General features: G+C 47.9%; 1 protein-coding gene across 1 annotated transcript; it reads right to left on the bottom strand.

Annotated features, from left to right (window-relative positions):
* Positions 1-1358: 1358 nt before the first annotated feature.
* On the bottom strand, positions 1359-24245 carry LOC308150959 (synaptic vesicle membrane protein VAT-1 homolog; the record flags this gene model as incomplete). Its single annotated transcript, XM_080523748.1, has 6 exons — positions 1359-1649; positions 4053-4294; positions 5588-5677; positions 6835-7005; positions 16575-16782; positions 23796-24245. The coding sequence occupies 6 exons, from the start codon at positions 24243-24245 to the stop codon at positions 1359-1361; spliced, it is 1452 nt and encodes a 483-aa protein (XP_080379874.1).
* Positions 24246-25034: the final 789 nt, after the last annotated feature.

Here is a 25034-nt window from a genome sequence, read left to right as displayed (position 1 = left end):
ATCTGTGTGTATGTGTCTGTGTGTGCCTGTGTGTTTTAAACAAAAAACGAATTCTCTCCTAATTGGCACAGTGCACTGCTTGCCAACAGTTGGTTCGTTAGGAAAATCTGTAACTATAGCACCAAGCGAAGCAATGATTCACCCTCCTCATTCAATACTGGACAAACTGGCTCATTAATTCACCACAATACTGGTAGTTCCATCCTCAGAGGAAAGCTGCCACACTATAGGCCCGTCTCTAGTGCGTCGCCTCTAATTGTTTATGGGAAATGTAGTGTGGTCTCAGCTTTAAGGTGATGCGCTCAATACGAATGCTTAAATCAAGACAGAGTAGTAATTAGCAGGGAATGCGGTTGGTTACCTGCATGCGACTCCACTGGCCGAGTGAGTCAAGCATCACACAACCATGCAAACCTGACCATGGAGCTGACAACCAATCGTGGACAACGCTGACTCATCCACAGTGACGTAACTAAGCACTGGACCTTATGGGCTTGTGGGTGGGTGTGGTTCTGTCTGTCTGTCTGTCTGTCTGTCAGTCCATCAGTCCGTCAGTCTGTCTGTCAGTCAGTCCGCCTGTCAGTCCATTTGTTAGTCCGTCTGTCAGTCCGTCTGTGGGCCTGGACCTTTGGGGTGGGGGGTGGGGGTGCGCTCAGTAGAGCGAGAGGGGAAGGGGAGGTGGCAGGTGGAAGTCAGCGCAGAGCAATCAAGCACAGTGGGAGTGGAGGTGGAGAGGGGCGTAGGGGTACTGTGCTAGTTAGAGTGGGAGTGGGATTATCGTTGTCACGGCAACAGCAATCCACCCCAGGCCTGAACATTACCCACAGTCCTCTGTGGCTCTCTGTCTCTGGGATCTCATTATGCACACCTTTGGACTATTTGCTATGAGTCAAAGGCGGGCGTAGTGGTTATTTTCCCATTCTTGTGAGGCAGGGAGCTGTTTTAAGAGCACAGCCATGGTTAAGGTGCACTGGGGATGAGGGGGTGTGAGGGATTGAAATAAAGTGACCCATGCCTGAGTGAGGGATGAGAGGGGGTGGAGGGGAGGGGATGGGGCCAGGCCTGAGTAATCGCTGCCAGAGTGGGATGGAGAGAGGGTTGAGAGGTGGTAGAGATGACATATTGACTGCTGTGAAATAAGACTGTAAAACCAAACCCCCTCCCCTTAATCCACCCCGGCTCCCCTGATCCCCCACAAACCCTACCACACCACCTCTACCCCCCCTTCCCATCCACCCCACCCCACCCCTGCCATTCCACCCCCCACCCCCCTTCCAACCCCCCAAACTCTCAAACCACACCCCTGCTCCCAGGACATGAGCACCCCGATGGTCTGCCTGACTATCCATCCCTCACTCTCACTTCGCCTCTTTCTTGGGCGCCTCCTTCTTCTCTTCCACTTTCTTGGCCTCCTCCTTCTTGGGCTCCTCCTTCTTGGGCTCCTCCTTCTTAGGCTCCTCCTTCTTGGGCTCCTCTTTTTTCTTCTTGTCCTTCTTCTCCTTCTTCTCCTCCTTCTTCTCCTCCTTCTTGGGCTCCTCCTTCTTCTCCTCCTCCTCCTCCTTCTTCTCCTCCTCCTTCATGGGCTCTGTGATGAGGATCACTTTGCCGATGTTGTTTCTCTCCTGCATCCTCCGCATGGCGTCGCCCACCTGGAGAGAAGGAGAACAAGAGGAAGACATTGTCAGAGAGAGAGAGAGAGAGAGAGAGAGAGAGAGAGAGAGACATGAGAGAATGGAAGGTGGATAGTAAGAGGGGGAGGAGGAGAGACTGAATCCATCTGCCAGGACAAAAATGTATCCAGGGCAGTCGATTTGTCTCCCTCACAACGCACACTATAACTCTTCCGGCCATTTTAAGGACATGATGCCAGGCCACCACGAACATAAATTGTCTTCCACTCTTTGAATATAATATAAGCTATAGAAAGGCATGCATCAGCGGGACAGGAAGAAGGGGGCCAAGTTGATTATTAGTATTTCAGTGGGGAGGATTGATGAATACTGTAGATGGAGGAGTTTAGGGGGAAACACAGAGAGAGAGAGAGAGGGAGGGAAGGAGAGTGAGAGAGGAAAAAGGAAAAACTACTGGAAATATCCTAAATGTGCTGCCATGAATGTTATAATGAAATATTCAAATGCATGCATCAATTATAAATGATGTTATCCAAAAATTAGGTATTCTCAATTGAGGATTCTTTATTTTAAAACTGCACTTGTCACCTCTATGTATAATTCAAACGCCAAGATACCAGGACGGGTTCTCATAGAGAGGTTGACAACATGACAGTTTCATGTCACATTTACATTATTGACTGGTTCCAAGGTGCCTGACCCCCCCCCTAGGGGGGTGACACCCCTATAGGGTTAACGACTGGTTGACCCACAAGTTCCTGCCTGTCCGTCATAGTGACAAGACGGGGAGGAGCCCAGCCGGGCAGGCCCCACCCTCCTCTGACCACTTAGGTCTGCTCAGTATCTGTGTCTGTCTCCATCCCATCCTTCCTCCCTCCCTCCGCCTCCGCTCCCCCTGCCCCCCACCCACACTAGCGCGCGCAGGCAGGCAGACCACCTAACGACTAATGCCACGGCAACAGAGGGCCATCTCCTAGCAACGCAAAGCCTTGCTGAAGCCTGGCCCTGACGACTGAGACACACACAGACACATGGGGAGAGGGGGAGTGTGGGAGTAGAAGAGGGGGAGAGATGGAGGAGCAACTGGTGCTCTTCAGATGGAGGGAACACTTATGACAAAAGGAGGAATAAGAGGGAGGCAGAGGAAAAGGGAGAGTAATTGAGTGAAAGGAGAGAGAGAGAGAGAGAGAGGCGCTAGGGAGTTGTAACTGTAGCTTGTGTGAACGAAAATCACAATGAGACCAATTACTGAAACACGGCTATTATTCCGTCCACTCCAGGATCCGGGCTTTATTCACAGACTCCCGTGTCTATTTGTTTGCCATGCTAACGTCTCACTGAGAGTGTCCTCTCCCACTGTGAGTGAGTGTCTACCTGCAGTGCACGCAGACAACTACAACGACGACAACTACAACAATAGCATATTGATATTGATATTGTACTATATGAGTGAATGAATCTACATGTTAGCGTAGAGCATAGTGCAGACGGGTGAGTCCAGGTGCCGTGATAGATGGCGTCAGGGCGTGGCGCCCGGAGCGCTCAGGTCACAGTCATACATACCATGTCCTCCATTCATGCTTTTTTAATTATTATTTGAGAGAAATACACATTAAGAGTTCTTATCGACAATGATGACATATCTGTTTCTGCTCACAACCTATATCTTCCCCACCAAACTTCATTCATCAAACGTCTCGACAGTCCTCCAATTCACTCTTGTTTAAATGGCTCACTCCTGCATCCCTCCCCCATCTCTCATTCTCGTAGAACGCGGCCCCTCCCAAAGACAGACGCACAGGCAGCCCGAGGTAGGTCTCCATAGCAACAAGAGAAGAGAGAAAAAGAGAAAAAGATACACTAAGAGGAGGGGAGGGAGGGAGAGAGCAGATAGGATAGAGAAATAGATAGATAGAGTACAGAGAGAGAGACAGAGAGAGAGAGAGAGACACACAGAGAGTCTGATGGAGGATACATCCAGGGTCAGATGGCAAAGGCAGACAGTGAAACGCTTCTCTCTGGTCACTCTCATAGGGCCTGCCATTGACCGGCTCTGGCATGGCAACTGAAGATGTCAGCCGTGTCTTTTTTGCTCCCTCGCTCTCTCCCTCTTTCTCTCTCCTTCTCTCAATCCCTGTCTTTCTACAGCATCTCTTTCTCCGGGACAATCTGATTTCTGTCTCTCGCTTAGTAAGAGATCTGTGTGTGTGTGAGAGAGTCAGTTGTCTTTTTTACTGACTCTGTCTGATAACTGAGTGTCGTCTCATGCAGCCATGGCCAAATCCCTCAGCCTCAACTACACGCACGCACACGCGCATGCACACTTGCACGCACACACACACACACACTCACACTCACACTCACACAGTACACACAGTACACACAGTACACCCACACACACTGTACACACTGTACACACACCTGCTCGAGGTGCCAGGTCGAGTCGATGCGGGGCTTGATCTTCCCCTGTCGGTAGAGGGCCAGGATGGTGTCCATTGCCTGGCTGATGAGCTCGATCTCCCCATCCAGGTAGCCCAGGTGGAAGCCACACACAGACTTGTTGCCCTGGATGAGGCTGAGTGTGTGGATGGAGAACTGGTGGTACCAGGTCTTAGCCACGGCCAGCAGGTTCTTCTTCTGACCCGCCAGCATGTTGGCAGCACCTGTCAGAGAAGGAGGGTGGAGGAGAGAGTTAAAGGCTGTCACCTCATCAACTCATGTGAAAACAAAGATTTATCTTCTGCCTAAGAGAGCTATGTTGTATGAGAGTGTGTGTGTGTGTGTGTGTGTGTGTGTGTGTGTGTGTGTGTGTAAAAGCGTGTGAGGGGGAAAGGAGGCTGGGGTCCAGAGGTCCTTTTGATTCCCAGTAGAGGGTCAGTTTGGGTCTCTGTATAATTGATTCACGGATCAGCCATTGTTCTGCAGTCAAGTTCATTTACTGTCACATTATCTTTTTCCCACTACCTCTCTTGTACCCTTGCCCTCTTTGCCCCTAACTTCAGTTTTTCCCCCACTGTGTCCCCCTCTTTTATCTCTTTCTAGAACTCAATCTCCCCTCTATTCAGTCTGGCCCATTTTCAGTGCCATGTCCAATGGACAGTTCTAATGCCAGCCTGAGGCCCAAACAGGTACCATGTACAATACCCACCCACCCTCTCTCTCTCCCTCACTTGCTCCCTCGCTCTTTCACTCCCTCTCTTCCCCCCCCCTCCCCCCCACCCTCTCTCTCACTCTCCTGCCGCAAACCAAGACACAAAGCGTGCTCAGAGAGAGGAGAGCGAGCTGGAGAGGGACCCAGTCTGCTACATTCAGACACATTCCAGGTTCCGTGTGGATAGAACGTCCATTGTTCCACCATGCATAGTTCTGATAAGCTGGAAGAGGAGCAGGAGGGAGCAGTATGGGGGGAGGGGGGGGGGTTAGCAGAGGCATTGTGGGGAGGGTGCAGTAGAGTGTGGGGCTGGTTGGGGGGGGGGAGCGGTTGAGTGGACGGGGGCGGGGGCGGGGGACACCATGCTGAGCAGTGTTTTTTTGAAACATGCAAAGGCAAGGCCCTGTTCCTCATGCATGCCGACCCAGCCCACTGGTGCATGCTTGCAGGCTTCCAGATTGGCATCATCACAGAGAGACCACCAAGGCCTTCCCACGGATGACACACAGCACACTGAGGACATGGACCTCTGCAGAGAGGCCAGCAATGTGCCCGTGGTGCAACAAGAGGACCCACTGCCTACTAGAAAATGACTGAACCAAAGTGCGCTGCAATCACACTTTTGTGTCTATCTACTCTTCTACTCTATATTTCTCTAGAATACAACTGCACACACAGTGTTGGAGAGTCGTGAGACAGTTAACCAAAACTAGACTAGACTATTCGTTATTTGTCTCTTTATGTTTGTATGTATGCTTTTCTGTTATATACTACTGTCGAAGGTATTTGGTCTCTGCTCTCTCACCGTAGGTGATGAGCTTGCCCATAGGCTTCAACAGGTTGTAGGCTTTGTGGGTGTCTGAGCCTCCGAGGGGGTCCAGAACAATGTCCAACCCTAGAGAAATGGAGAAAGAAAGAGAGAGAGAGAGAGAGAGACAGATTATTAGCATTGACTACACTCTGCATAGCAGATTCAGTCTGTCTCTGTAGTCCTGCCTGATCCCAGAATTCCAGGGTTCACTTGTTTTTCGAGGGAGTCGGCCAAACGCCAAGAAGAGGAGAGAATGCAGGAATTCAACTTATTTTCATGTCACAGATAAGATGAGGGGACAACATATTTGTCTTCTCCCATCCATGTCTGTTACGAGTTAAAACCATCCCATTCCAGGTAGTGATGTCCTCAAGAGAATAGCACACTGATGGTTGAGTCCAGCCATTCTATAGCCTTGCCCATAGAGTGGCTATGTGACTTGTTATAAATCTCTACCCATGCAGGCTCTCTCCTAATGATGTATTTTCTTATGCCTGAGGGGCTCCTTGAAGCCCTTCCCCTAGGCTACCCCTCCTCGGTCTGTTAGCCAGCGGTTCTATTGATTGAGGCTTCTCAGCAGGACACTGTTTCACCAACACCACAGACAAGCAGACAAGACTGACAGCCTGACATACTGACAGAGCGACAGCCGGCGAGCAAGGCTTCACATCGATCCACGGGCTCTAATTAGACATATTCTGTCTGAAGTGTCAGTTATATCTCTCTCTGTTCAGAAAAGGACATGGAGGATGGGGAGAGGGAGGGGGGGCAGGAGGGGGAGGGGGGGGGCTTGTACCAAGATGAGCCACTAGTATAACATTCACATCCTGCCATGAAAGCTGTTTTAAATGAGAAAAGAAACGGGAATTGGGAGGATGTTCTGTTTTTCTGATGAGTAACCAGGGTTGAGTCTTGAATACCAAAGCAGGGGCTTGATTTAAACCACCTTGGGGAGGTGCTGGGGGATCTGATCCCAAGTGAGTCATTGCCTACTCAGTGTTTTTCTCCTACTTTAACAAACCTGTCTATCTGCTAACATTCCCCACCATGGCTGATGGTGCACCATCAGCTAAATAGAATTAGCTGCACCCAGCAAAATAGAATTGAGTGAATTCAATTCAATGTATCAACTTTGTTATCTATTAACAAATATATCTAGTGTCAAAAGCTTCACAAATATAGCACTCAAGACCGTATCCTTCTTGGCCAATGGGTGAACGGCTCCGTCCCTGACCCCTCACCTTTGGGGCTGATCTTGCGGACCTCCTCCACGTAGTCTCGTGTGCGGTAGTCGATGGGGTGTGTGACTCCGCCCTGGCTGATGGTCTCGTGCTTACTGGCCGACGCCGTGCCGAACACAGTCACGTTCTGCACCGTCTGACACAGTTGGGTGGCCGCGATCCCCACACCACCTGCAGAAAAGGAGAGATGGGGGAGAGAGAGGGGGGAGGGGGGAGATGAGCATGAGTTCAGGTGTAATTCAGAGCCAACCCTGGGTGCATTTCCTTGTTTTTCCGGCATATTGGTTTCCCAATTGTTAACTCGAGAGAGATCGTAACTGTGAGAGACTGTCAGCTAAATTAACCTCAGCTGATATAGATACCCTTTAAGCAACCCAAAGAATCCCATTCCAGGGATGTATACCACATCAGGCAAATGTGATTTGTATATTTTGTTTACTGTCACAGACAGGCCACTCAATAAGAGTGGTGCTCAGGGGTAAGTAAGGAGAACATTACAAATACAATCACATTACCTCCGCTGGCCTGGGAAGAATGGGATGCCCACACACAGAGGTCTGGCACTGGAGAAAGCGCTCATTGTACCTCAGATGACTGGTTAACTTCACCCTGATACAAGGCGACCTGCTTTAGATTCCTCTAGGAATCCTCCATCCAGATTCCTGCGGTTCAGCTAAGGTACGTGTTTTTGTCAGGGCAGGAGAAATGGGAGGCCTTTTCTCGTTAGAGAATCTAAACCGAATCGTAACGTTGCCAGTTGTAATAAAACGTGTTAGAGACAATCAACAATGTATTGGCTGTGATGACCTTTGAAAACAAGGAGGCAGTTGTGTCAGAATATAGGTTTCTGTCGGTGTGTACCGGTATGGTGCATGTATGTGTGTTTTATACCATTCCTCATTCCATTCCATTCATTACAATAAGCCCGTCCTTCGATTTCTGCCTCCACCAGCCTCCCCTGATGTATGTGTGTCTAGGCATATCCAAGCAAACGTTTGCCAAAGCGGTTAAGCCAGGTTTCGCCTGGTGACTGATAAGCAGTAGGCTTGTGGACGGAGGTCGACCTGACGACTTGAACTGAAAGTCGTCTATAAAGGTCATTCAGGCCTGACCAAGTAAAGGGCACGTCTTATCTGACGCCAGAGAGAATAAAGCAATGCAAACAAGAGCCCTCACAACATGGGCATTTCAATGGAAATGGCGACCCCGTTCTCAAATCGCATAGTCAAGCTGCTAGACTGTGGTCATCAACATGTTTTTGGATTAATTTGTGGTCCACCAGTTTGGTCGCACACACACTCTCACACATGCCCGAGCACAATCACACAAAAGTAACCTAGGTGAAGTTTCCCCAAACAAAATGTACTGCCGGTGACTAGGTTTTACAGACAGAATCCTCTCCTTTTGACACTTGCGAGAGGATAGCGGAGAATAAGAACAAGTTCCCTCACAGTTCTCATCGGAGGAGACCTTGAGCTGACAGAAACTGAATAGACATTTCTCCCTCACTGTAACCAACCAAGCCTGAGAAAAAAGACGGAAAGACTTGATGAAATAACAAGAGCGCCGCTGTTGCTGTTGGATCGCACTGTCATCCAGTCTGCCTCTCTAACAGCACTATCTCTCCCTGTCCTCGGAGGAAAAGCAAGTTTGCGTTGCCAAGGAAACCCAGGCCAAATTGGCAGCGATGAGTGAGCAAAGGGAGCCATTTTGTTCCATTGGCTGTACTTCCCTCTGGCCTTTGGGAGACATTAGGTGGCAATCATACTCTAACATTTGATGGATTGGCTCTCATCATCCTCCCAATAACATACCAAGAGTTCGTTTTTGGGAGTGTTTGTGGGTACAGGGGTTTGTTCCAGTGTTGTGGGGTGAGCTAAGGCAAGAAAGCAATGTTTGATACTAGCTACTGAAACTTCAGCACACACATACTGTGTACGTTACTATGAACCAGTAACCACCAAACACGATCAATAAGCAGTGCTTATAGTGAGATGTACGACTTGGTGTGGAGTGTATGTTTGTAATGCTAGGTTTATTTCACCTATAAAAAATATGTTTGTCCACTTTGTCCCTCTACTCCATATGCATTGCGAGATGGAGAAAGGAGGGAGGACGGAGTAGGGAGGAGAGTGGAGGGGGGCACCTGGGTCTGGATCCCCCTGAGAACCAGGACCAGTCTGCAGGCCTTGTGACTGATCCCCCATCACAAGACCCAGGGTAGCACTGCCAAGGGCCCCCTTCCCCCACCTTTCTCACACACACACACACACACACACACACACACACACACAGCAGAGGAACGGGCGAGGTGGGAGGGAGACTGCAGTCTGGAAAATCTGTTCATGATCTGCTAATCTTAACAAATATGTGAAAAGATTAAACCATTAACCCATCATTAACCCATTGCTTTGGATCCCATTGCTCCTAGTATTTCTGCTGTGTCGTCGTCGTGCCCTCACTCCCCCCTAGCTAACAGTGAATACGGACCAGGAGGTTTCTCTCTCCCCTCCTTCTCTTGGCAGTGTGGTTTCAGATGATTCCTGAACACTAACCCATTGCCTGGATGAATATGGCAATTTAAACAAAATTCCCACAGCTAATTCCATTCGTTCTGCGCGGGATTCGATTGAATTGTTGACACTGGGAAATGTCTCTCTTTCTCTCTCACTTAGCCAGGGTGTGTGAGGAGGAACAGTGGCCTCTATTCCTTTCTGCCTTGTCACACACACACACACACACACACACACACATTTTGTCACCAAATTATACTCAACCTCAGTAACATGATTTTCTCCACAGTGAAGAGGAATTTTCAACAAAACACCGTGGAATTCAGTTTTGACATTCAGTCCAGGACTATCTGAGTCCACACCCAGGGTTCAACATGAGGAGAGGGTGGGGACTTTCAAAATGTTTTGGACATTTTGCCAAAAGAACTGACCATGGATCCAAGAATCCCTTCCAACCAAATCTCGCAAGGATCTCTGACAAGAGTTGGACGTGATTGTGGTCGAAACCTTAGTTAGTAGTAGCCCTGTCTAAGGCCAGCCTGTATCGACCTTGGTGTGTAGAAACTGAAAACCTTATGAGGCATGAGGGATCTTGAATGGGCATTGAAGGTGGCTGTTTGTGAATGTCTGCTAGATTGAGGGATTACTCTGTGTTACGTAACCTGGTGTTTTTCTCTGCTCTCTGTGCTGTGAGCTTGATGAGTGGTTTAATATGCGCTCTGCTATCGTTGGTGGCTCCCTGTGCCTCGTAGAGGAAGCTCATTTTTAGTTACTGGGGTGAGTGAATTAAAAAAACATCCTGTGCCCGTGTGAGAAGGCAGTCACTGCGATTTCCTGAGTGAAAATTCTCACAATGCTCTCAGACACACACACACAAACAGACAGAAACACACACACACACACACACACACACACATACACACACACACACACACACACACACACACAGGGAGACAAACATGATCTAAAAAAAAATCAGCTGATAAGCATGCACAAACAAACACATTCTTCCTACCATAAAACCTCACGCTGAAAAAATAAACACATACTGAAGTGCACTGCACACACACACACACACACACACACACACACTCACACACACACACACACACACACACACACATACACATACACAAACACACACCTGTGAATGTGTGCGTGGGGAGGGCAGTTGAATGGGGTCACGCAGCAACGGCTGCAGCCGTGCTGTGTGCAGCGAGAGAGTGATTCTGATTGGTGGGTCGCTTGGAGGTTGCCCTGGTTTCTCTTCTCCTATCAGTGCAGCTGATCTGCCTCTGGGTATGCCAGGGCCCGGGGAACACAGAGACGGTTCAACCTCACAGCCGGGACCCCTGTCTAGCGCTCAGGGTGCATTAGCATTCACAAAACTAGGATAAGACCTCCGGTAAGAAAATCATCAGACTATTATAAAAGACAGACAGCTTAATGGCTCCTCCTTGCTGTTACAGTAGTCGTAATTGGATCTTTGATCTGCTGTTTAAAAACAGCCGACGACTAGATCTCAAATTGAGTAACGAATGAAGATAATAATGAAAAAGAAAGTGAAATCTCCCCCCTTTTTACGTTCCTGTCATCGTATCTCTCCTCTCACTCTCTATAGCTCTATTTGGGTTTTGCTCTTTCTCTCCTCCTCACCCTGTCTCTCCTCATCCATCATACTTTCCCCTCATTCCCCCTGTTTTCTTCTCTTCACTCTCCTCTCACATACTCTTTCTTCTCTCTGGTCTTGGTGCAGTGGGCAGTGTTTGCCGGAACACACAGGCCATATTGTAGCCCATGAATACGTGTGTGTGTGTGTGTGTGTGTGTGTGTGTGTGTGTGTGTGTGTGCGTGCGTGTATGCATGCATATGTTAGTGAGTGAGTGAGTGAGTGAGTGAGTGAGTGTGTGTGTACAGTATGTGAGTGAGTGTGAGTGTGGGCGTGGTGGCTGGACTGCTGGACTGCTGGCCCAGGCTTATCCATAAACCCGGAGGCCAGTTCAGGGAGAGGTCAGAGGAAAGGCTCTTGGCTGGGCATAGTGGAAGCCCCCCCAAGACACATCCAAATGTCACTGCCCTTCCCCCCCGCCCCGTCCCACTGGAGAAAACAAAGAGGGAAACGTGCGCACGCTCCCTGATGACGAGGTGTCAATCGCGGATACACGAAGGTCACGAGGACCCGTCGCCTCCCCTCCCATGGGGTGGGGGGTGGGGGAGTCCTCTGTGTGTGGGGGGGGGGCTCTCAGGACGGAGGATGCAGATGTGCTGGCCCAGCGGAGAGAGGGGGCGGGATGGGAGGAGAACAATACGCCATTGTTTGGGGAGAGGGGACGGGAGTGGCCCGGCCCACGGGCCCACGAGAGAGGCAGCTGAGGACGGGTCAGCACCGGGGCTCGCACTAGGCAGACAGGACTGGCCGCTCGACACGCAACACCAGAACTCTCTACTACAGCTGTCCCTCTCTGGGTCTCTTGGAGGGGGTGGCGGCAGCCTAGAGGTCAGAGAGGCCGGCTAGCAAACGGAAGGTCTCGGGTTCGACCCCTGCCTCAGGAGGGAGCTGCATGTGCCCTTGAGCAAGGCACTTAACCCCTAATTGCTCCAGGGGTGCCGACTATGGCTGATCCTGTGCCGAGAGCAAAAAATACCAAATTCCAACAATTGACTGATAAATTGATAGCATGGCAATAAAACTATTATTATTATTATTATTATTATTATTATTATTTAGACTTTCACTTGGCTGAGGTCTCCTCAGTTGACTGTAGAAAGACAGCATGGGTTTGGAAAGTGAGTCGCTGAGAGTCACAGCGTCGGCAGTGGAGACACACCTGATACAGAGTCCACAACGTGGGAGACTGGTGGAGGTAGAAATCAGAAGACGGGCTCATTGTAATGCATGGTGAGCCCTGCATGGTGAGCCTCCACCAGCCTCTCCTGGTCCTCAGACATCCTAATATACCCTCCCTTATTCAGCAGCACGGCTCCACGGGTCGATGGAGGGGGGAACATTCACCATCATGTTCCACTGATGACGAGATTGATGACAGCGGAAGGAGAGAATTGCTTATTAAATAGAGTCCCTATGGTTGCTTTGATAAGAAGCCAGGCATTGATCCATGGGGCAGCCAATAAAAAGGCCTCCGGATAAAATCACATCTGTCAGGCCTTTCCCTGAGACTGCAAGTGAACAATTACTCCCCCCTGTACCTATACCACCCGCATCATAATGTTATTATTGAGCAGTACAAATGGATCCAGTGAATCTTATTGAAAGCTGACTGTCTCTTGTCTGTGTGCAATATGAACAGCATGCATCTTGATTCTAGGTACAGGGCAGTGCTGGACAGACAGTGTGAATGAGGAACTATGAGGTAGGCGAGGCTAGAGGTCTGAGCCAGTAGAGGGGTGTGTTGTGTTTAATTGGGGTGAGTGAGCCAGACACTTGCAGTAGCAGCAATAGTTGCAAAATCCACAACAAAATCCCGCATGACTCAAAGCCACACACACACACAGAGACACTCAATTATTTAAAAACACAATAACATTTACTGTGCATACACCTAAAACACTCACACAGCGTCGAGCTTCACGGGAAACACACTGATTCACACATTCGACTTGATCTCAGGATATTCTTCGGTGCCCATGTTAAACATGCGAGTAGCCATCACAATGGGTCCGCACACACAGACACACACACACACACACACACACACACACACACACACACACACACACACACGCACAGAAACACACACACAGAAACACACACACACACACACACCCTCTGTCTCTCTCCTGGCGTCTGTCACAGCAGATATCTCTGTTCTCTGACACTAATCAGAGCCTAAAACCAAAAACATGTTCTGACAGACTCCCAGGCAGAAGCTATATTACCCAACACCCCCTCCTCCATGTGAGGAGACGGCCACATGACTCTTGGCGAGGTGTTAGGGACAAAACAAGGGTTTGTGTTTATATCAGGTCCTGTTACTGCTGCTGTTTACTGCTAGCAGGACTAGTTCCTTTCTTTCTTTATATATTTTTAGGGCATTTCTGCTTTATTGGGATAGAGACAGTACAGATTGACAGAAAGGATGGGTGAGAGAGGAGGGATGACATGCAAGATATATCGCATCACACGTGTTTGATAGCATTCCTCATTGTCATACCTTTCCAAATCCCATCCCATGCATTACAATGAGCCTGCTACCTCCACCAGCCTCCACTGAGCTGCAGACACTTTTGGCGGCTGTGGCTCAGGAGGTAGAGCCGACGTTTAATGATCGCAAGGTCGGCCGTTCCGCGGCTGGCCAAGTGTCGAGGTGTCCTCGGGCTAGACACTGAACCCCAAATTGCTCCCAATGAGCAGGCCTGGCCTTGCATTGTAGTTTGCCGCCATCGGTGTGTGAACGTGTGTGTGAATGGGTGAATGAGAGGCCATTGTAAAGCGCTTTGGAATAAGGTGCTATATAAGTGCAGTCCATTTACCACAGCAACTGTAAAGCTGCTTCTACACAACCGTATTACTGCAACAGCAAGTAACAAGCAACTGCCTTCTACAAACGGTCAAGAATTGATGATTAATCTAGAGATTTTTCATGACCCTGTGTGGGCAAGAGTGTTTATCATGATGAATCTCAAAATAAAGAAAGAGCGAAACAATGATGCTTCAGGCAGAAGAGCTCTGAAGCAAATGTTTCTTGTCATAGATTCAATAATCCTCTGTTATAATCCTCATGTCCGGACAGCTGGAGAGCCCAGCCTGGCCACGTGCCATGAGAAACCAGAGGCTCTGCCTTGACTCAAACATGAGAAACCAGAGGCTCTGCCTTGACTCAACCAGGGGGACCGCTTAGACCGACGCACTCACTGGTCCTCAGCGATGGAACCCATTACACTCTCACTGGGTACAAAACACCCAGGCAAACTGAGTTACATTTTACATTTACATTTTAACCATTTTAGCTGACTTACAATTAGAGATTACAGGGACAGTCTCCCTGGAGTAACTTAGGGCTTAGTGCCTTACTCACGGGCACACTAGTGGTGGTGTTGCTCATGACCTTCTGATCACCAGTCCAACGTACTATCCACTACGCCACCACTACATGAAGCCCGCCAGATCCATGTCAATGGATGATATCAGCAAAATGATATTGAGGAAACCCAGTGGCACTGTGGCCTTTCATCAGCTGATAGAGACAAAGTGATCATGTTCCCATGAGACTGTGATAGACCAGAAACCCACTTGTGAATACTACAGTTGGTCATTATAATGAATTGAGTGATGCATTTCCTCTGCCTGACATCGCCAGATGTAGATGTATGGTTCATCTGAGCTTATTTGTCATGTCTCACCCACACACATTCTGAAATAAATAAATACCACTCTGATGACTCCCACCGCAAATGTCTTCTGACTGACACACACACACCAAGAGCACATACATTCTCTCTTTTGGATAACCCTTTCCCCATTCTCCCCATCTGGCCTGATCTTATACACACAGCCGAAGCATTCCCTTCTCTCATGCTTAACACTCCCTAACCCAGGTGCTTTCGCCCACTCACTCGCACTCCCCCACCTTCCCATACACCGTGCACTCTGACCCTCAACTGCAGGTGCCAGGTGGTCTCCAAATCCACCCTCTCTAAAGAAGACGAAGAAGACTACTACTACTACTACTACTACTACTACTACTACTACTACTACTACTACTACTACTACTACTACTACTACTACTACTACTACTACTACTACTACTACTACTACTACTACTACTACTACTACTACTACTACTACTACTACTACTACTACTACTACTACTACTACTACTACTACTACTACTACTACTACTACTACTACTACTACTACTACTACTACTACTACTACTACTACTACTACTACTACTACTACTACTACTACTACTACTACTACTACTACTACTACTACTACTACTACTACTACTACTACTACTACTACTACTACTACTACTACTACTACTACTACTACTACTACTACTACTACTACTACTACTACTACTACTACTACTACTACTACTACTACTACTACTACTACTACTACTACTACTACTACTACTACTACTACTACTACTACTACTACTACTACTACTACTACTACTACTACTACTACTACTACTACTACTACTACTACTACTACTACTACTACTACTACTACTACTACTACTACTACTACTACTACTACTACTACTACTACTACTACTACTACTACTACTACTACTACTACTACTACTACTACTACTACTACTACTACTACTACTACTACTACTACTACTACTACTACTACTACTACTACTACTACTACTACTACTACTACTACTACTACTACTACTACTACTACTACTACTACTACTACTACTACTACTACTACTACTACTACTACTACTACTACTACTACTACTACTACTACTACTACTACTACTACTACTACTACTACTACTACTACTACTACTACTACTACTACTACTACTACTACTACTACTACTACTACTACTACTACTACTACTACTACTACTACTACTACTACTACTACTACTACTACTACTACTACTACTACAGCAGGGGAGGCTGGTGGAGGTAGAAACCGGACAGGCTCACTGTAATGCCTAGAATGGATTCCTCATTTGATTCCATGCATTACAATGAGCCTGTCATCAAATGTCTACCTCCACCAGCCTCCGCTGTACTACAGTGTACTGTAGGCTTAGGATCTTAGTGTCTACTATGTCATAATCCACATGGTAACGATACAGCTTTCAACACATAATGGGATATTCAGCAACAGCTGTAACTCACTTTCGAAACAATGCAGACATAAACAGGAGCTATAGAACAATACATCTTGGCAAACAGGACAAGGCATTTCCTCATGACCATAATTCACACACAACAATTTTACTTGAGTCTGGACTAAGCTAGCTTAGATACACAGTGTAGCACTGTGTATCATTCAAAACGTTTCACAATGATTTCACAATGTATCCTCCCTGTTCTTTGGACCATTACAGACACCCTGAAGGTCTCAGTGTGTCCTCGGTAAAGGGTGTCTCAGGTTTCATTGTCATGCAATGCAAGGGAATGAGGAACGGTATCCGACACATTCATCGTTCCTCTTCCCATTCCATTGTGTTACAAAGAGCCTCGGGTGTCTATCTTCCGCTGGTGTGTGTTTCGTCCCCTTACCTGCGGCCGCATGGATCAGGATGCTCTGGTTGGGTCGCAGGTTGCCGAAGCCGAACAGCATCATGTAGGCGGTGACGTAGTTGACGGGAAGGGCGGCGGCCTCCTCGAAGCTCATCCCCTCTGGGATGGGGAAAGTGTGGGTAGCGGGCACCGCCACCACTTCCTGCCACATCCCACACCGGTTCAGCACCAGGACCGTGTCGCCGACCTGGAGGAAGACAGAATCACAACAGAGAGGGGAGGGGGAGGGGGAGTTGATGAGTCATGAGCTTTTTAACTGGGTTGGGTTCCTTTTACAGCTTTTGTCTGACCACAGGGGAGTTTACAACGAAAAGTGACAGTGAAGAATTCATTTCTTGTTTTATCACGACGGCTGCGACATTGTGTCGTTCCTCTTTGACCGCAACCACCACATACGGTCAAAGAGGTGAAAAACAACAGTCTGTGGTATGACCGCCACCACCACTGCTGCAGCTCACACCCACGCCTGGCTCGTCGTTTTTTGGCCGCCGAGCCGCCGTGTCCCGAGGTGCACTTATCAGAACAGGATCCTCCGATACGCTCTCGTGTGTCTTTCCAGGAGGAAGAGCCACACTGTAAACTTCCCCCACTGTTGCGAGACTGTCCAATTAGGGGAGGGCCCCACGAGGGACACAGGAAACACAACTGACCACTGCATTCTAATCCTTTTCCTGTTTTCTTCCTCCCCCCCCTCTACCCCACCTCTACATCTAATATAACTCCCTCCCTCGTCCTCTTCTACATCTAACTTTCCCCCTCCCCCCCTCCATCTACTCCCCCCCTCCTCTACATCTAACTCCCCCTGTACATCTACTCCCCCCCCTCCCCCTCTATATCTAACTCCCCTCCTCCTCCTCCTCTACATCCAACTCCCTCCCTCCTCTTACCCTTTCCCTCAATCTAAGTCACACTATCTCTCTTCCTGTCTCCCCCCCTCCCTCCCTCTCACACTTTCAGTCTCATCCTCTCTGTCTCCATCTCCCTCTCACTTTGATTGTACAGTATCTCCTCTCCCCCTTCGCTGACTCCCCCCCCCCCCCATGCTCTCCCTCTCTCTCCCTCTGACTCACTCTTTCAATCTAAACCCCCCCCCCCCACACACACACACTTATTTCTCCATCCATCTCTCTGTCTCACACTCCCTCTCTCCCTCCCTCCCTGTGAGGAGTCGGCCGTTTCCCCTCTTCCTCATCAGTGAGACAGGACAATGGAGCCCATCTTCTCCCCTGGCCGCTCTCCACTCGTCAGTGGCGCTGCCAGATTCTTCCCCATGGCTGAGCACAAGACAAGCTCTCTCCTCCTGGGAACAAACCCACTCCGCCCGGGCCTCTCTAATGGTCTGGAGGGAGCCGTGCGCCTCGCTGTCTATCCACTCCAATTAGAGACATCTCTCCTTTTTCACTCTCACTCCCTCTCTCTCTCTGTCTCTCAATCTTTCACTCTCTCGTTTTTTACCCCCCTCATCTCAAAGATGGCTCGTTTTTTTATTTCCTCCTTTTTATTTCCTTCTTCACTTTCACCCTCAGTTAACATCCTTCCTCTTTTTTTCTATTATAGTCCTTGAATTTTCTCTCTCTCTGTCTCTCTCTCAGTTGTGAGTTCATTGCCTTCGCTCTTCTAATTGGATGTACAGTGTTGTTGAGATCAATAGGCGGGGGTGTTGGAGCCTCACATGAAACACACTGATGACTCACAGATCACATTCAACTACTTCAGCAGTTAGTCTTCGGTGCCCACGTTAAGCATGTGATTGGCCATCACAATGCGCATGCGCGCGCGCGCACACACACACACACACACACACACACACACACACACACACACACACACACACACACATATTCAAGGCCAGACAAGCAAGCCTTGTGACAGGTCTGTCACAGCATCTGCCACTATGTGACCCCCCTCCTACATCTCTTGTGTTGCCGTCAGCCCCTTGACTCTACCACATCCAATGAAGTCACTATATGGGGGAGAACTTCTGCACAAAGAGATTTCCAGTTAGCTGGACTTAATAAGCTGGTGATTCAATGTTGGGATATGTGGGCAAGAAGTCAGTAGTTCTGTGGTTTGACCGTCTCAGCAAGAATCAAGGAGTTTTCACTCAAACGGTGAGTATGGAGCTATTGTACTGTGGCACCTAGTGCCCTCATGGGGTCCATCAATTTGATTAGGAAACAATTAACAATTCTACTGTGTCAGCAAGGCTGCCCACCAGTCTTTAATAGTGTTAGACGTGTGAAGGTCAGTCTGTGTCAGAGCCACACTGCCCCGCCCTGTTCACAAAGGGAATGTGTCATAAGCCTATATCACACACACATACATACACCCCCCCCCCCCCCGCTCCACACAGACACAGACACACATAGGGCTTACACACCGGCAGTTCCGAATGCCGGTTCCCTTTTGAGTGGAGAAATTGAGAGGACGTGCCCTATTGGCTGCCCTTCCAATGGTCTAAACTTGCCCATGTGCCCCCATAGTTGAAAACGGCACGCTAAAGTGCCCTTTTGAGTGGAGAAATTGAGAGGACGTGCCCTATTGGCTGCCCTTCCAATGGTCTAAACTTGACCATGTGCCCCCATAGTTGAAAACGGTGCGCTTAAGTGCCCTTTTGAGTGGAGAAATTGAGAGGACGTGCCCTATTGGCTGCCCTTCCAATGGTCTAAACTTGACCATGTGCCCCCATAGTTGAAAACGGTGCGCTTAAGTGCCCTTTTGAGTGGAGAAATTGAGAGGACGTGCCCTATTGGCTGCCCTTCCAATGGGAAAACATAGCATGAAAATGTATAATAATTAATGTGCCCCCATAGTTGAAAACGGTGCGCTAAAGTGCCCTTTTGAGTGGAGAAATTGAGAGGACGTGCCCTATTGGCTGCCATTCCAATGGTCTAAACTTGACCATGTGCCCCCATAGTTGAAAACGGTGCGCTTAAGTGCCCTTTTGAGTGGAGAAATTGAGAGGACGTGCCCTATTGGCTGCCCTTCCAATGGTCTAAACTTGACCATGTGCCCCCATAGTTGAAAACGGTGCGCTTAAGTGCCCTTTTGAGTGGAGAAATTGAGAGGACGTGCCCTATTGGCTGCCCTTCCAATGGGAAAACATAGCATGAAAATTAATAATAATTAATGCAACCCTTTTAATGCAGTCTGCTCTAACCTGGAAAAAGGACACATTTACATTTACATTTTTGGCATTTAGCAGACGCCTTATTCCAAAGCAACTTACAATCAATACATTTGAATACTAAGCATGTGAATCAGCAGTCCACCATTCGTTGCAGGAAGAGTACTCTAGCTCGGGCCGGGGGCCACTGATAGAAGGAAAAACCTTCTCCCTATTATCGCCTTCTACTAAACTTTTTATTTATTTATTTTTTATTTTTACTGGAGAAACTGAGAAACAGTACAAGGGGGGCAATAGAAGTTCTAGGGACACAGTAGAGGGGAAAGCGGGTGTCTTTAGGAGACGTAGAGGTGAGGGTCGGAAGATGTCTCAGGAGGAGCAGTTAAGATGTAAAGATGTTAAGATGACACCCTTTGTAATCCCCACTGCTACCTAGTTAACTAACACTACTTTACATTGTTAGCAGGCTCACAAAACAAGCTGTGGGTTGACTAGCGATGTGTCATTGATTTTCAACGTTTAGCTCGCGCTTTTATTTTGAAGTTGCGAAAACGAAAACAGAAGACTATAATGTCATAATGTGCCTCTTGTTGTCTTTCAGAGAACAGAAATGTTAAACTGCCGACATGTTTGCTGTAATTATATGACTTGGCAGTAGGCAGTAATCACTCAACGGTCGTCTCATTCACAAAACAGCATGGGGTGCAATGATACTAAATACAGTGTTTCGTCCAGGATTTTTCACATTAGTGGTGGAGCGGTTGCGTGCGATTTTTTTTTTCTGCGCGATTTTTTTTCGCGTGATGGGGTCCCATGTTGTGCAGTAGGTGCCCTTTTTTTCTTTTCGCCCCTGCCCTTCAAACAGCCTGAGTCCGCCACTGCACACACACACACACACACACACACACACCTCACTGTACTGCTGCTGCTTCAACTATGACCACTGAAGCAGAAGCAGCATGTCCTCAACTACCTTAACTAGGAGCGGCTATAACAACACAAAACAAATACTGGCTCCTGAAATAACCACAGTTGTCACAACAGTATACTGTTCCTACTGCCAGAGCTACTGTGCTGCAAGCATGAGTTCAGATTTAAATAAATATTATGGCTGACAAGAGTATCAAAAACCCATCAAGAGACCCACAGGGAACTGAACCCGAACCCGACAGACACACACACACACACACACACACACACACACAAAATAGAAAGCCTGTTCGTCTCCAATGTTCTCAGCGTCTGACTTTCTCCTCTCTTCATTTGTGGCTGACTGTCAACTCAGACTGTGCAAAAAGCATGCTCTCCGTCTGTAGCAGAAAGGACGAGAGGGATAGAGGGATAGAGGGAGGGAGGAGGGACGGAGGAAATACCAGACTGACAATGTGGGCCAGAGGGAGATAATTGAGAACATATGGGTCAGATCCGACTAGAGCTCAGCTAGAGCTAACTCACATAACGGAAAAAAGGTCGATGAAAAAAGTGCTGATGTTAAGTGTCATGGGTTAGTATCATTTTGTATATTTCCCCCTTATTCTCACTCACTACTAGATATTTCCCTTTTCCATGCACTACTCATGAGGACGTTCAGGTGATGTCACTGTATTGCTGTAACCCACTTCTAGCAATTTGACTTCTGACACTTCTGACACTGCAGCCTCTGCAAGAGAGAATGTGTGTGCATGTGCGTGTGCGTGTGTGTGTGTATGTGTGTATGTGTGTATGTGTACGCATTTATGTGACAGAGAGAATGTGTGTGTGTATGTATGTATGTATGTATGTGTGTATGTGTGTGTGTGTGTGTGTGTGTGTGTGTGTGTGTGTGAGAGAGAGGGAGCGAGAGACCGGCAGTAAGGACGGAAGCCTCCCAAAAACTGTCACTGCAACCAGGGTCAACACATTCCCTCCAAGCTGACTGCCTGCCAAAACACTGAGATCTCTATCCATTAGGAAGATTTGGTCTAATATTTGGAGTTGGGGGAAGGCAGGGAGAGTGTGAGGACTGAATAGGACTCTGTGTGTGTGTGTGTGTGTGTGTGTGTGTGTGTGTGTGTGTGTGTGACCTTTTAAATCCAATCTATGACTGACTAAGTGCAGTGGCCAGGCAAATATTAATAGGACCAGGTTCATAACCTATTATGTTGTCTCAGGGCTATTGGGCTGTCGAAGACCAATACCGAACCAATAACTCCACGCTCCTTCATATGCTCATTTGTCTCCACATCGTAAGGTCCATTGGTTAACCAAGTCAGGAATCTGACTAGACCACTCCCGATGAGATACTCTGATGCTGAACTCACACCAACAGAGCAGCCGTAGAACACAAATGCAGTCTCCAAGTAAATGCATTTTGCAATATACAATATACAATATACAAGGGTGTGAGCAGTTGCAATCAGTTAGGGCATACACAAATCTTGGACTGACTCTTTGCTATGCTTAAAATGGTGATGGAATGTTGTGCTTAGTGAACAATGCATTCTTCCTCATTGGGCCATTGTCATCAACCAGTACAGGACATCTCATAAGGAGCCCTAAATACCAAGAAAATAAATATATCAAGATGTAATATAATTAGGATAATCTATCTCTCCTATAATAAGGAGATGGGTGTGGTATAAGGTATAAGATTAGTTTGCTATTGCAATACGTCTGCATTGTCTGACTTGCTGATGGTGGTAATTGAATTGAAACGGCATGACTTTGCTTGGTGTTGCCATGGCTAAGCAGCCCAACTGACAGTCATACATGACTCATCACACTATTCAAACAAGGTAGAGGTAACAATGGCATCAAAGCTATACTTACCAATGATTCTAGAAATATTATAAGACATAACGGACATGATGTGCACATGTAGCCTATCATAGATAAGCAAAATAGGATGTTTTTTGAGTAATTGAAAATAGGCTATAGTGGGCTATGTTGAATGGGCGTTGTTACTGTAGGCGTAGCCTATAGGTTATTGTTAAGAATCGCTGAATTAGGAATTGCAATTAAAAACACATTGACTCGGTGGTTGGTGATGTGTGATTTCCCAGACACAAAGCGATGCCTGTTGACAAAGAGCGCGTGTAATCATTTACATGTCGTCTTCTCGTGGTCTCGCGCCTCGCCCTTTCCGTTCGGTGCGCGTGTCGCTCTCGGTAACAAAGGCAACGGTGACTGTCGCCACACCGTCGCTCTCACGTCAGCGCGCTATAGGCTACTCTGCATTGGGCTATTTATTTGATTTATAAAAATGTTTTTACAGGTTTAATAGTCCCTATATGAATCGTCCAAACGTAAGATATGCAATAAATCTGAATATCTCCAAACAGTGTAGAGGGAGTAACCTAAGCCTAATACACCCGTCACGGGAGGTCGCTGCCTGTCGCGACTCCCAACTTGGAGGTGTCAATCTCTGGCGCGCAAGGCAACAACGCATTTTGATTGCCCGGAGACGAGGGGCGCTGGCTTCTTTGAACTCATTGCCAATTAGACAATTGGTCTTCAGCTGGAAACATTTTTTTTTTTTTAATGCATTGCTAGCCTTGCAACTTTCCACGAGTAATGTGGTCTCCATTTATGCACCAGTGAATGGGCTGGCTCAATAACTCCCAAAAGAACAGGCTTGGAAATTAGGCTGCAGTATATAGCTTCATCATTGTTACAACTATCTGATCACTGTTAAACTGTGGACGAATGGCTTTGAAGGCATACTTCATACTGCAAATTGGATTGAAATTAATATTAAACCGATAGTGTCGATTAGCCTACATAGTGATAATGACAATTATGATGATGACATTAATGTTTAGATATCGCGAAATATAGGCTAGCCATATTTGTCTGGCTATCAATAGCAAAAATTGACACGCCCTAAATCAAACAGATAATGTAGGCTATCCAACTCCAATGCCACAATAAATGTAAAAAAAAAAAAAAAAAAAAAACTCAACACATTGGCATCGAAATTAACAAGCGTCTGGTATCACAGTTATAAGTGAATCGTTCTTAAGAGAATGGCTTCAGACTAGACAGATGCACTAAGTAATAATAGGGTGACGAAAGAGCTGAGAGGATGCGCTTACTTTTCTCTCCGTCACCTCTTCTCCCACGGCCTCGACCACCCCGGAGCACTCCATCCCCGGCGTGACGGGCGGAGACGGCAGCCGGTCGTACAGACCCTGCCGGGCCAGCAGGTCGGCGAAGTTCAGCCCGCATGCCTTGACACGCACCAACACTTCTCCGGCTTTGAGTGTCGGCTTCCCCTTCTTCACCTGCAGCTTCACTTTATCATAGCCCCCGTAGCCGGAGAGCACCAGGGACCGGTAGGTGAACACATCTTCTTCGGGGACCTTCTCCTCGGTCGCCGCGGGTGTAGCTGCCGCCTCGGCACTGGCACTGGCACTGGCGGGTGGAGGTGTCTCGGCTTTCGGCTTGGTCTCAGAGGCTTTCGCAGGCTCCTCACTGGGTTGTTTGGTCTCTTGCTTTTGTTCTTCGGCGTTTTGCTGCGGAGCAGGTGCGTCCTCGCCAGACATTGTGAAGAGTATTTAGTAGAGACAGTGACAAGTCTTGAGATTTTCCACTTCTTGTGTTTTTCCTTCTCTTTTAGCCTAGAAGGCTTTCTTGTTTTACCTTAACAGAGTAAAGGATAAGAAAAGCAAATGAAGTGAAAACCTAAATGTCAGAGGTTCTTTTCACCAGCCTTGCATTGGGGGATACAGACCAGAGACTGTGTGTGGGGCTTCAGCTGAGGAGAGAGCAGGCTGCCTCGCGACGGCTTCAGTGGCCAGAGGTTGTCAACTCCGCGCTCTGACAAAGAGTGTGTGGGACGAGACGGAGGCGAATTACAACACCCGGAAAGCAGAGTAGGAGGAGGAACGAAAAGAGGATAGGCAACACTTTTCTCTCGCGGGAGTGGTGGCCTGGGAAGGTAACTAGCCTATAGGACTAACCTAATAGGGGCGGGGGGGGGGGGGGTGGTTAATACAAAAACATGTTTGTTCCCAATCCAGAACAGCGTCATCACGCACACGCACACACACACACACACACACACACACACACACACACACACACACACACACACACACACACACACACACACACACACACACACACACACACACACACACACACACACACGCACGCGCACACACACACACACACACACACACACACACACACACACACACACATCTTATTTTAAACCCTTTCTCGTCTTCACTTCTCCAACTCAATACTCTCCTCATCTCTATATCTGAATTCCTTTTTTCTTTATTTTCCTTGCCAGCTATCCCCTTTCATCTACCCCTCTTCTCATCTGT

Source organism: Nansenia antarctica (genome assembly GCF_963989245.1).
Source record: "Nansenia antarctica genome assembly, chromosome: 2".
Classification (NCBI taxonomy): Eukaryota; Metazoa; Chordata; class Actinopteri; order Argentiniformes; family Microstomatidae; genus Nansenia; species Nansenia antarctica.
This window is presented reverse-complemented; position numbering and strand designations above follow the sequence as displayed.